General features: G+C 41.1%; 1 protein-coding gene across 4 annotated transcripts in view; it reads right to left on the bottom strand.

Moving 5' to 3' along the window:
• dscama (Down syndrome cell adhesion molecule a) overlaps positions 1–9,396 on the bottom strand; it is an 83,389-nt gene extending 73,993 nt beyond the window's left edge. For all 4 annotated transcript variants that reach the window (XM_035627032.2, XM_035627034.2, XM_035627033.2 and 1 more), the window contains exon 1: positions 8,468–9,396. In XM_035627032.2, the coding sequence (XP_035482925.2) occupies positions 8,468–8,510 (43 nt within the window). In that variant the 5' untranslated portion in view covers positions 8,511–9,396. The remainder of the gene's footprint in view (positions 1–8,467) is intronic.
• Positions 9,397–14,728: the final 5,332 nt, after the last annotated feature.

Below are 14,728 nucleotides of genomic sequence, written 5' to 3'. Positions count from 1 at the left end.
ATGATGTGGCAGTCGACAGGACAGTGGAGGGCAAATCAAAGTCCTGGGGTTAAATGGTATTGTGGGTCAGATGACTAGACATCGTTGACTTTCTGCTCACAGTCATCTTCAGCCTCAGAAAAATATGGCTCCCCCCACCTCCCAACACCCAGTCCCTGCCCAACCTCCTCTCAACAGCCCTCCATTTGCCTCAAAGGCAAGACTATTTCATGCAGGGCAGAGTCCTCCCTTACTGCTACTATGCAAATACATATAGTGAACCAATGCAAGCTGATCTGTGTCACAGTCTTAGTGCATCCAGGATTCAACTATTCCATTTGCCTTTAATCAAGAAGCATAGCAAGACTGAACTCACAGAAGTCATGCTAAAAATGCACCATGTGATGCCAGAGCAGGATTGAATCACATAGTGGACATACACTGAAGGACGTATACATTTAGTCCTACAGGAGGCTGTCTATACAGCACTATTATAAATCACCCTGATGGATACACGGTCAATTGAGAGTAACAGAGACAGGCAATGGCTGAGAAAATGGCAGCTTTCTGCATTAGAGCTGCACTCAATCTGCACACAGGCGAGAGTCCTCCTTTATTAACCATCATGTTTTCTGTGATTACTAGACCACGGTACATCAAAAGCAGCATTTCATTTATGTTCATAACCACCTCCCAATACAGCCTCACATACATCTCCCTGTCCTATACCTGGATTGTGTGTATCAGACCGCCTGCCTGGTGACAGAGGGCTCTGCAAACACTGCCAGGCAGCAAAAAACACATCAATGTATTCAGAGCGTTTACTGCCCGGGATTAATCAAATTATAATTTAATCATCTGATCAAACAGCAATTAGCATAATCACTTCTGGGAAAGGCCTGATAGCGAGGAGACTGGAGCGGAATGGAGCTGCGGGCTAGCAACACTTTAAATGAAACATTTGCCAGAATGTTTGAAAATGTTACACATTTTGGGCAACAGGAACAGAGACGGATTCTGAATGCTAATCAGCACACTTTGGTCATGCCTAATGAATACGTCCAGTAGGCACCAGGGGAGAAACTGCCAGTAAGGCCCTGATTTGATTCATTCTCTTATTGATAATTTACCGCTCAGTTTTTCTTTGCTTCAATTCAACAAAAATGTCAAAATCATTTTCTTTCTGAAGCAATTGGAGTTTAATATTATTATGTTTAGTTTGATATGAATTGTTATCGTTCTGTATTGTTCTTATCTTTTAGGTTTTTTTTGTATAAATTTTAATTCTCTTCCTTTCTATTCCACCTGATGAAGCCACACCCTGTGTTGTGTATTCATATAAGGCTGTAGCAGAGGGACACGACCGCTTGAGAGTCTCAGGTTTAAAATGTACTGTTCTTTCATTAACTGCACTGTCGGGGCCTTAATTAGCCTTTTTTTCTTTATTTACTATCCACAGAATGCAAGAAGGTGTTGTTTGTTTCTTGATGTACAACAATAATACTGTAAATATCCCAATTCACCAGTCTCCATCTTTGTTGGCACAGACAACAAAGCAGCTATGACTCATATAGTCCCACTGGATATTCACACACACAAATGTTACAAGTCCCCTTCTACAGTATAACCTATAGCTTAAGCAAGGTTGATCTGGTCTGAATGCAGAACATAGAGCATTCATAGGTGAGCTGCTACAAAAGTCACGTACAACATGTGAGGTATCACGGAAATGAAATGTGCCATTTGTGCCCATTTGAAGATTAAAACATTTAGTATAATTTCTATTTTTAGAATCTCTAAAGAATTTAAATGATGTCTACCAATCATTGCAGTGCAGAGCAGCATTTTACTTCTTTTTCATTTGAGAGGTATCTCAGAATTATGTACTTGTGTAGGAAATGTTATTTAAAATGCCAGGATTTTCTCAGAGGTGCAACCACATTCAGATTTCAGTAAGTATTCGGGTGATAAAGTGATATCACACTGTACATTATAACTAAAAATGCTACGACCTCCCAGATATCAATGGACTTCACATGTTGTTATTGTATATTATTGAGTTATTATTCTTGTTGTTTCAAGTTTCTATATTCATGTTTTTATATGTAGGAGCACATATATTTCAGATATTTCTCAAGCACCATCTTACTGTACAGTGTGCAGCTGATTTGACTCGAGTATAAAGACAGAAGAGGGTGTCTCTGTGTCAGCAAAACTTTAGTCATTCTCTTCTTTTCAGGGATATACATAAGTAGTATTTAATTGGGCACATACTGTAAAAAGCTGATCACCCTGTGCATGCAGACAGGTGTCTACATCCAACAAGGACATGAAGAAACCCCACCAGGCAGAGTCTCTGTGGGGGTGTTTGACAACACCTCAGCTCACCTCAGTAACCAACATTTCCTCCCAAGAGTAACATACTGCACATAATGCAGCAACACTATTTGGCTTTAGAAATACACATTCTGGGGTTTGAGGGAAAGTCAACCAATCAACAAATGAGTCAAATATATTTGCAATATACATACAAAATGTGTAGTGGGGATGTATGTTTGCAGATACTGTGTGTTCAAAGTAAAATAACTCAACACATACAAATGGGTTAAATAGCAACATTTGTGACTGCACCAACATTAAAATCCTTTGGTAAGATTATAGGGAAAAAATACTCCAAGTTACATATATAAATGTCAGTGCTGATTTCCATTGTAACAATTAACCCAAACCGTTCTCTGGAGTAAGGTCAAGCGCAGCGTTCGCACATGACACAACACCTTATGAATGTCACTGTGCATCTGCCAGTAAACATAAATTATTGTCGCAAATTGTAAGTGTATAATAATACATAATGTGCAGATTAGAGGAAGCCCCCTCATTCTTCCTACATTTCTTGCCTCTGTTTCCTATCTTCATACCTGGCAACAGCAGCTGAGCAAATACCTTTTTCTAACTTGAACTGCATGTCTGTCTTTATAATGACTGCATTTACCATTCACCATTCACCATGATCTCCAGGCAAACACCACAGAGGTTCCCATTCTATTGAGCAGGCGCAGTGGGTCACCTCAGCTGAGCTGCACCTGCCGACCAGCCCCAAACTCTCATTGTATCGCTCTGAATGGTCAAACATAGTCTGCTAGTACATCTTTATGTGTCTTGTTAGATATCCAGTATTATCTCATAACATACTATGCAATAAAACCATTTAGGTTAATGTGGGAAACCCTAGGTAAGGGCCTTCACTTAAAGAATAACCTCAGTTCCACCCAGCTTATGTTTTGCTGTACCTGCGTGGCCACAGCATTAACCTCCTTCCCTATTTTATAATGAAAGTCTTCAGACACAAACAACACAACTAATTGTAATCTTGTTTAGTCATTTGTGCAGTCACCAATGGTCAGAGTGCACTTTCTGGTAATATCTGTAAAACAAATTCTGTGAAATGCCAAATTCTGGCTAGGATCTGTACCAATGTTCATTTGTGAAACATTCACAAGCTTGAAATATGTGAATGTTATATTATTTTCATATAAATCATCACACTGTTCTTATGCCAGTTGTATCGCTGATAATCCCCATTGTTTTAACATAATTTAACCCCACTGTACAATTAAGTATTAAGGGCTAAAACAACTAGTATCACTTATACTGAAATTGTGGAGTGTGACACTTGATGTACAGTACAATACTGTGAACTAACTGGACACAATTATAAAGTAAAAGCTTTCTCTATGTCTTGTTGGATATACAACAAAGCCTGTTGTGTCTTCATCAGTGTCCAACACTATAACCATTGGCCTCAATGGAAAATCAGGCTGATTTCGTGTGATTCTTTGAGCTGTAGATACCACAAACTGACTCTGTGTGTCCCGCCTCCCCCGCTCTTCCTCCTTCCTCCTCTTTTTCTGCCTCACTACACACTACCATCTCCTTAAGCATTCTGGTCTGGGTTAAATGAAACCTTAACAGTTCAATGTGCATCCATTAACATATGCTTGAGTCTGCTCTTGCTTGAATAGCCAAGCTCAGGTTCAAGCGAGCACACACAAGAGCGACACAAAAATCTTGACCCGATGGCACTGACAAATCCTGGAGTGATTAGTGAGTCCACGAAAACAGCATGTCACTAATACCTTCTGGTATTAAGTCTTACGCATAATTAAAACTAAAAAAAGGGAAAAAAACATCTTCCTGAATCTGAATTTTACACCTTTAAAATATGAAGTCAGCACCAAAGTGACCCGTAATTATATATGTTAATGAATGAGATGGTGTAACTAATATTTTATGGAATTAATATACGCATGGGATTTTCAAAACAGGATGACATTGGAGTTTAATTTTGCATTTCCATTCTGGGAAGTTTGGTTTTAGTCAGGTTTTAAAAACACTATACTACTCTATATTATGGTAAAGATGTCATTAACACAACACATGACGTTAAAAATGTGGAATATAAAAATGTGAATATTCTGCCTCTGTGATTAATGCACTATAACATCATTAAATACAGTAGCTCTTTTAAGCACGAGGGCATACCAAGGAGAAAATGATGGAAGGATATGATATGAAGGAGTAATCACAGAGTAAAGACACTGGCCTACATTGTGTAGGGTGGTGTGCTGTGGACTCAATTGTTGTTGGCTGATGTGTGTTGCTGTGACTCTGTCAACCCGTCGTGGCTCTATGTGAAGTGACAGATGTATACCAGAAGACGCTAGTCTGCACAGGCCTAGTCCCCACTGGCCTTAATGTGACCTCTGTGCTTTGCCATTTTGACTGGTGGTAATTGGTCAAAACAAGGCCGTGGCACCAAACTCGCTGTACATTCATTAAATGGAGAAGCTCCTCTAGAAGATGGGACAAATCTTTTTATTTTTGTGCCCAAAATGATGAAGACAACAGTGGTTTGTGGATGCAATTGATGAAATGTCAATGGAGGTTGGAGGCAAAAGACGCTCTCAAGATGGTGTAACCCCAACTCTGCCCCCTGGAAATGACCACTATACTGTACACTACTTATTTGTTTGGCCAAATACATTTTGTGGGAAATATAATTGCTGCAAGGGTTTTGTTCATTGGCTGAAGATTGTACAGATAAGTCCATTGTGAACATTCTGCAATTTGGGAGATACCTTAACAACAAAAAAATGTAAATAGTGGTAAAATAAATCACAGATTAGCCGTAGCAGTTCTTTGGGAAAGGGTGAAGAGTCAGTAAACTACAGACAGATATAAAAATCAGTTGCTCTTCATTGGCAAAATGACAGAAGCACACAACTGAACAGCAATCAAATATTTGATAACTTCATTACAAATCCAAGTGTCCTCTATGAGTTTGGTTGATAATAACTTCTGTCCTTCTCTGGTTAATATCACGCATGGTTTACTCCTGATAAAAATGAGCAGAGTAACTGCTGCTGACAGGTACTCTGATGCCCGGGTGTTTTGTGTCTTTAATCCTGCAAACTCGCTGTTCAGCGTGGAGGAGCTATGAGACAATTCAGTCTGTTGCTGTGATGATCTGAACTGGAAGAAAAAAATGTCAAGGGAAACTACATTCTGCCTAATCATTAATCATGTTTGGTGTCTGGATTAGGTCATGCTGAAAATGCTTACTGTATGTTTTAATAAGTGGAGATACCATTTCTCCAGCAGTCCCTCGCAATCCTGGGCTGAGAGCTAAAAATACACACGCACAGAATGATACGAAGAGGCAATTGAGGAGCTTTACTGTATATTTACACAGCTTATTAGTGTCCAATTGAGCATAGCTGTGCTAAAACAACATTAGGCCATTTCCACAATGTTATCTCCTCACAACTGGAATATGTTGTTCCTGTTCCATTTAGGTTTTAATAGACACTTTTGCGACAGCCACTTTTAAAGCTCAAGCACCACTGAAGTGAACTCAGCATATTTTACTCTCCACATCAGTGAATTGTTTATACCTACTGCAGATGAGCTTGAAAATGCGTCCACAAATTGGCGAGCGGCAAACTGGAGCAAAATGGAGTTTGTTCACTATAGGTACTATTCACAAATGACAAACTAAAGCTGCAGTTCAATAAGGTGGATAGAAGTTATGATCTTTTACATCTATTTTCCACAAACAGGCGATATAAATACAAATATCCAGATATAAAGATAAAGGATCACATCAACATTTGGAGAATGAGACATTTCAATTGGTGTTGAAATAAAATGTTAATCCCACGTGATCGGTAAAAAAATTGACATGATGGAATCTATCAGGAAGCATTGCCAGGGTTACCTGGAAAGAGGGCAAAGCAAGTCCAAAGCCCACACTGCAACAACACTCATTACCCAGGTCTCCATAGAGACAACCTCAGCAGCCTGTACTGGACCAGAGCCCCAAAAGCCTTCATTTCAGCAAGCTACAGCTCTGCGTCCAGAAGAGGTGCAGGATGTACGATTCTGGTGCAGCTGCTCATTAAGACTCATTTTTGCTGAACTGTCCAGGGAAAGCAAATATTCAGCAGCGGAAAGAATACAGTGTATGATCAGCAATCACAGCCCTTTCATTCTGCCTACAGTCGATTTAGCGTGGTGCAGGCAGAAGCACAATACAAGGAGAGGTTTGTCATAATGCACTCCGGATTATTCTGGTTTCGGCCACAAAACCAACCTTTAAATCTGTGAATCAATAGAAAAGGTCAGTGCCAAATGAACCGAGTCTGCCGATATGAATGGCACTGCACCCGCATCGAGAGAGAAAATGTAGCATTCATCACAATTGCAAGTGCTATTGCTGCCATTCAAAGTTTCCATGTAGATGTCTCCAGCAGCAGCCATTTTGCAAACGCTGTTGCCTGGACCAAAGAGACTGAAAAAGCCATTCACAAGCAAAGCGATAGATCGTGCTCAGCAAACAGAAATGTCAGCGCAGCACCGAGGGAGATTTGAAATGGACATCGGTGTCCTCTCCGTCTCTTGAAATTGTCTTGCCTCAGACACGGAGAGGACTGTTTGCTACGCCACCATCACAGCTTTTACTCCATTCTCCCCTATAAATAACCGCTGCCTCCATTGAACCCTTTCAGCATGGCCACAAAATGGTTTTCCTGTCATCTTTGCTTGACGCATCACCCTCTACTCTCAGTTGACACTGTGTGCACATTGGATTTTATCCAAAACCCCTTTCTCTCCGTATACCTTTCAAAAGATCTTCTAAATACCTCAATTTTCTTTTGAGCTGATTTCTGCCCCCCAACACGCGCACATCCCACCCTTACCCCACAGCCCCTTGTGTTCCCCATACCCCCCTTCCTCACACACCCCTTCTGTAAAAAAATACCTCAATTCAATTTTTTTTTAAACATTGAGGAATTTACAGTGCAATTTTTTTTTTGTTTGCAAGATGTGCACTTGGGTGAGGGTGATAGGGCTCGTCTATTATTTTCACAATCCAAAATGACTCCATGTCTGTGCTTCTAATATGGCGGGTGCAATGCCAGAAAAAGCACAGCCAACCTATTTAATCCTTTTTTCTTTTTTTTAAGAGGACCTTCAACAGAGCTTATAGATTGTAGACAAACATAATCATATATGTTACTGAATGTGTTACTTATTTTTTTATTAAATATATTTTGACATGTCAGTAAATATTGTTCATTTCCATCAATATACTTCTTAGTTTAGGAGAGGATTTCTGAATTTAAAAAGTACTTAATGCATATTAAATAATTACTTTTTTAGGGGAATATTTTTGTTACAATGCAAATCATAAACAAAGTAATGATGAACCCATCAGTTAAACATACAAATATTTTACATCTAAATTATTTACTGAGATCATTTTTGCCATAAGCCACATACATGAAAATGTGACTGAAAACTGATTATATGCACACCGAGCATATAAAAATAATTCAGGGAAATGCATCAAGACTGAGGCCCAGTGCAGTTTGATTGGAGAGGATGAAGAGTCATTTAAGGAACCAACAGAGAAGAAACAGAACAATTGTGAGATTGAATCTTAGAAATAATTGCACAAAAACTAAGCTATAAAAATGCATTAAAATGTCTTGTTCCATGTGCAGTACAGGCTGCACCACCTATATTCTCAACCTACATTTCTCCTCTCTCTCTCTCTCTCACCCCCCCCCCCCCCCCCCCTCTCTCTCTCTCTCTGTACATCAATATATATTTAAGAAACGGACAAAATTTTATCTTGAAATTTACCATACGAGACTTAATCCCTACAAATGTTATGTGGATGTATAAAACCCCAAAAGCCCATATACACTGCCTGTGTCAGGACATAGCAACAGCCTGTTCCTCCATTCAATTTTCCGGGACACAAAAAAAAGGGTGAGGAAAAGGGAGAGAGAGAAAAAAAAACAGAATCGATATCTCGAATGTGGAAATGCGCTGCGACTGTTTCTAACAGCACAGCAACACTCTGGTCTCTGGAATAATTAACATGAACCAGAAGTTGAACATGCACAAATGCATCACCTACCATTCAAGATGCACTGGGAAAAGATGAGAGCCAATATCCACATGCCCCGCTCCGTTCAATATCCAAGCTTATGCTTTTTCTTCTTATCTTCCCGCACTCTTTCTTCTTGTTATTTCTTTCTTTTATTTCTTCAACAAGTCAACTGCAATGAAAGAAGAGGGAGCCTGCAAATCCCCTTCTCCCTCTCTCTTTCTCTGCCTCTCTCTCTCTCTCTCTGTCTCTCTCTCTCCCTCCCTCCCTCTCTCCCTCTCTCTCTCTCAATCCTTCACGTTGGGAGGAAGATGAAGAGGAGGAGGTTTGAGCTTCTTCCCGCTGCTGATTGTCTCCTGGCACGCCGGGGGACAGTGTGTGGTCCACGACTGTGCGTACCCCCCCTTTGTTGGATTGCGCGCACCGCACCGCGCCAGGCCTCAGTGCAGCCGTCCCCCCGCGTCGGAGCGCGCTTGTGCGTGGAGCATGAGGAGCTCAGCTCGGTGCGCCCCGGTCCAGGTGAGCTGTGCCGCCGCCGCCGCCGCCGCTGCTGAGTCAGAGGCTGGAGGCGCATAGGACAGACAACCTTTACGCGCACCCAACTCCACGGTAAACAACAATTAAAAGGAACTCAACAAAAAAACAAACAAAAAAACAATTAAAAGGCTCCGATATCAGAATAGAAGAAAATAATACATAAATAACAAATGAATGAATCAGAAGTATATACACGGAGAAGAGACAAACATGCCCCCTTTTTCGGGTGTAACGAAAAATGCGTAAAAGTTTGATGTTTTTCTCTGTTGGAGGATTCAAAGGCGCACGGAGGTGACTGTTAGCTGCGCTCTTCGCCGCCTCTCTCCGTCCGGCGAGCAACAAGCACACGCATCTTCCCCCTCGCAGCCGCACACACAAACTGCGCACAGTGGTCCCTGCGCTCACAACCTGCCGCGCCTCGGAGCACTGTGGAATAAACCCGCGCCTCCTTCTCCGCAGCCGCTTTTCTCCCTCTCCATTGCCTTAAAGGTGCAGGGGTGGGGAGATGGGGGTGGGGAGCGGGGGCGGGGGGGGGGGGGGGGGGGGGGGGGCACAGATGAACCTCTGAAGGAGCGTAAGACAAACAAAAAAAAAAACCACCTTTCTTTTGTTTTACCACTGAGAAGACGGATCAAAGTGTCCACCCTGAGAGGGAGAGCTGTGCGTTAACATAAGCAAGAGAATTAGCCGGTGCAGGACGCCCTTCTATGGTTTGCCTGCACTGCTGTGGTGTGGTGAGGCTGGAGGATGGATGCTGAGGAGGCTGGGAGGGAGGGAGGGACGGAGAGGGAGTAATGTAGGCTACACCTGACTGGATGCTATGTAGGCATTTGGCGGGGTACAAAAATCTAAATGATCTTAATTGGAGGAGATAAAGTCCTGTCTTTTAACGTCTTTTCGGGATAATTTATGAGCCCTGGGGGCAATCGGGGGATCCTGCCAGCCTTACCCTTGCATCCATTAATTGACCTTGACAAATATAAGCAGCGGCCACCCCCAATGCACCAGGGGGCATCAAACGGCAGCCATGTCAGACATCCACCACCCCCTGCATGTGTTCACCTCCAATCAAACCACAGAGGAGGCAGTGGATTCATGTGTGAAAACTAAAGCTCTCGCTGATGAGGGAACAAGACTTGTAAACATATTTCATTCAAACAGATTAGCTGTGACCTCTACATTGAGATTTGCTAGCAATTTAACAATGTGCATTTTGAAGGGTGGTATAGTTTGTTTTTGTCCATTATTTTTTTGTCTAGCTGGAGAGACAGTAAATGTTTCCTTTTATCTTCAGCCCAAACAAACACATGCTGTGTATTCCAGGCTCGGGGTTGTGATAAGAAAGTCACACTTGCATGAAACCTTGAATGTGGAATTATTTCGCAGGCACTGACACAACAGGAACTGCAGTGACATCCGCTGCCATGTGACTGTTTGAATTTAGCGTGGCCCATTTATGTTTGTATAGCAGGCGAGTCAGGCTTTAGTCGTCCTCCTAGATAGTGTCTGTCTCTTAGACTTAGCGTCCACATCAGACCTACATGAGCATGCTCTGCACCAGGAATGCAGGACCTGTCACCGCCTGTCTGGCCCCTGCATGGGCTTCCAGCCAGGCATCCCCAAAATAAATCGGATCATTATCACTGACTCCAGCCGCCGAAAGCAAGAAAGCAGGGAAGAAAACATGCTATTCCTCACACGTTGTATACAAAGTCCGTTTCTGTTTGTGTTGATTTTGCCTAATCCCCCTCCCTGTCAGTCTCCTTGGCTCCCAGCAGACACAGATGTTTGTTGTTCATCCAGTTATGGTGCATGTGTTGAACTTTGCACGCCTCCTTCTCCTCTCTAAATGCCCCACTACCCCTCGTTCAAATAAATTACTATTAGAAATCATAATGTGCAAATTTTGCTCCTGTTATAGGCATCTACTAAAACTGCCTGCATTAACAATAAGGCCTGGGGCCTCTACTACGAAACAAGTTCCATTTACAGAGGATATCTTTTCGATATCTTCCTTCACTGAACCGAACATTGATTCATACTATGAAGCTGGTTATCAACGGGCCCTACAGTGTTAATGCAGAACACACAGAATCCTTAACACTACAAGCAACATCTTCTTGACAATGAATAAAGTTCTAAATAATATGAGGAAAAAAGATGCTGGTACCTGCCGGTGAGGTCGGTTTTAGCAACATCCAAAAGTCACATTGAACAAAGTTAGGTGTAAATGATGAGAACATACCTAGAATAGAAACAAGTTGATATCATTTTAGATTTTCAAAGTAAGGCTAAGGGTAATGTAAATAAAAACTGTAAATAAACACGGTAATTGTATCAGTATGAGTATTTTCCCTTTTTGTCCGATGGTAAACAAACTATTATTAACGTGATGCAGACGGATTCTGCTGCCCAAGCAGAGAGAAGTATTAATGTGTGATGAGATCGTATCGGTTTCTCTATATCATTTGTCACTTTACTGTAAACTCTGTAGAATGATGACTCTGGTTTTCCAGTGATCTGATTGGTCAGTAGTTGTGCTGTTGACATGTTTTGATCTCTTATCCATGAGAACCAGCTTCGTAGGATGGAGAACCCAGAGTGAAACCTGACATCACCTTGATAACCGCGAATCCCGCTTCATAGTCCAGGCCCCTGGTCTTGGACTTATGTGTTACCTCACTAGATAAACTGATTTACACATCAACACCTATTGATAATTATATCAGTTATGTGTGTGCCATTCTCTTGGATTGCCACCCTCTTCACACTATTTTAAGTCCATTTTTTGTTCTGTAAAACAATATTATAAGACAGACCCATGTAATGGGAAATGAGTGAGGAGGACCAAAATCGAACAGACACATAGTTAGAGGTTTGTGTTGTTGACAAAATACCCAGTCAAATACAAATTAACTTGGCACTGAACCATTTCCTGATTGCCATTTTCTGTCTTGTTATGTTCAATCATTCAGCCATATGGTGTCACTCCAGTGGACTGTTTGCGTACAGAGATTGGATTAAAATCTGACTATATGGTCATAAAGAGCTCAATCCCTATTTCTCTAATCCCTGCTTAAACTCCATGATATGTTGTGAGGTTATGATGAAATCAAAGGTATTATCCTCTTTAAACCCTTCTGTTATTTAAATGTTAAACCATCACAGACATTTCTGGGACATCTTTGCTGCATCAAGTGACGCACTTCATTACAAATCTGGCAAAAAAAAAATTGCATCAGAGAAATAACATCTGTGAACACAGTTTTATACGTTAAACACACAGCTATGTATTACAATATACAGTAATGTGCTTACGCACGTGTTCTTGTGCAGTTATGATGCTGCAGTTTGCTGAGAATATATGTTTTTTGATATGTCAAGAACTGGTCAGTCAAGTCAAATGACATTTTGTTTTGTTTTGTGGTGTCTGTGTTACTGTATGGTGTTCATATCATTCTCCAGCTAAAGTAGACTTCCACTCTGCATGTTGTATTACAAAACTGATCAGATATCTGCTCGAATGCCGGCACAAGGTGATCCACACCACAAGACACATGCTCAACTCTGGTGCAGTCAGGAAGTCAAAGGACACAAAGCAGAGCTGGAAAAGGTCCTTGTTGTTGAAATGCATGAGGACAATATTAAACAATATATTCAATAGACTACCAAAGTGGTGGACAGAATGATGCCTATGCCGTTTCCAGCTCTTTGAACAGACTGCTATCAATGGATAGTACAGATCCTATAACTACACTACTCATGAGAAGTTTGTAATGAGCCACTTCAATGCAGCTGCATTTACCAAAACACATGTATCCAAAAATCAATATCTTAGAAAGATTACAGAAAAGTAGAATAGTGGTTGTAAAGGCAGACAGAGAGTTTACAGAAGGTGGGTAGAAAATGAATGAATGTGAGTATGCTTGTACTCACACAGAGACAAGAATTAGGCCTATAAATATCCCACATGGCACATATTGTTACAAACACTTGGTTGCGAGTATCCAGGCTTTATCAAATACAGTAGAGCTTACAGTATATCCAAGGGTAACTATAGACACAGAAGAGTTGAATCAAGCTTTATATTCTAGATTTTCAAATTGACATTTAATTCAGCTATTTGTGTATCAATGTTGTCATGCTTACTTTTACTTCTCAATGTGGAGTAAGTTTGTAGCTGCTCATTTACAATACTATATATACACTGTAGTTGGAGAAGAAGTGAACTGTGGGGAATAATAATAACCATTACTCTTAATGACAATGAGTTGGATTCCCTCTAGGGAAACTTTCATGGTTCTTATTAACAGAATGCTCTCAAGTACTTTGCTTATATTCGAAGAGACTAATAAAATAGATATCTGATAATGTGTTAAAGATGACCAATGATGGCAGGTTCATCCCAATCTATGGCTCATAAGGAATATGGGGGTTTTGCTGCCTGGGTCAGACTGCTGAATAATTCAAACCACCTTATACGGTTGAAGTGGAGGAACAGTAGTCTTAACGTACATCCAGAGACCCGCATTTATTAGATCATCTTAGAATCCTTCCCTCTGACCATAAATTCTGAGCAGAACGTGAGACAAAGTCACAATTCAAGTTTAATGAGTCGACATGTCTGCACGATGAAGAAATGGAGAAATCGTGTTCCCTTTGAGAGCAATTCCTCGCCATTAGAGGGTGGAAAGTGCTGTGTCTGCTTGAAAATAGGGTATGTGCCATAAGCTTTCCACCGCAGGTACTTACATGAGAAATTATACTACGCACTCGCAGCCACAGCCACAATGAATGTAAAGGACAAATCTACACTTGAATTCTCAGAAGCTGTTCATAAACTGTGTAGTAACTGTATCATTAGTTTGCTGATGTCACCTCTGCAACTTTTGCCTAAACATTTATGGCTGTGTTCTGTTACTGACATCTCGATATTTCTGCCTCTTTTATGTACGATGGATTCTGAAAGGTAACTCAAGAGATAAGGTTCTGTTCATCAATTTCAGGGGTCAACACCAAATGTGAAATTAGTTGCTGCTTTAGAGCAGTTCGCTCAACCAATCTGAAAGAAGACTACGAGTCTGCAGCCATGCTAGCAGCTCTGTCAGGCTGTGATTTGGCACATCTCCCTGAAGCTAAATTCTTACATCACCATGCTTACATGTCCACAAGGACAATGCTAACGTGATGATGTTGAGCAGATTGGTTTTACATCTTTCGCATGTTAGCATGCTAATGTTACACACAAAGCACAGTGGAGGTTGATGGGAATGTCATTAGCTCTGCAGATATTTGTCCATAACCCAAAATAGTGGGTTATGGACAGCTCTCAGTCAGATCCATCCCCAATTCTACATCCGGTTGCAAAACAAAACAACATGGTCCTGGTCAAAATGTGAAACTCAAGGCTTCAAAAAGGCAGTTCATAAACCAACGGTGATGTCACGGTGGGCTGCCACCTGGGTCTGCCTCATTCCCACATACACTGGTCCACCTGAAAACTACACCACCTTGGTTTTTTAATGTTTTTAGCCCCCCATCCCACCCTGCAGATCTGCTTACCTGTGTTGAAAAAGTTACTGCACGCCACTGCATAAAAATATTATATGTATGTCTCTGTACAAATAACAGTGTTATAGCATCAATTCAAATGAACATAGAAGAGACATGATGGGTGTTGCTGATGAAGCATTGACTGTATATAAAGATGGACGGTATGACAACTTCCCAAAAGTGAAGCCAAATCATCTTGAT

The sequence above is a fragment of the Scophthalmus maximus genome, chromosome 2 (genome assembly GCF_022379125.1).
Source record: "Scophthalmus maximus strain ysfricsl-2021 chromosome 2, ASM2237912v1, whole genome shotgun sequence".
In the NCBI taxonomy this organism is placed as follows: domain Eukaryota; kingdom Metazoa; phylum Chordata; class Actinopteri; order Pleuronectiformes; family Scophthalmidae; genus Scophthalmus; species Scophthalmus maximus.
The sequence above is the reverse complement of the archived record's forward strand: the minus strand, read 5'-3'. Positions and strand labels throughout refer to the sequence as shown.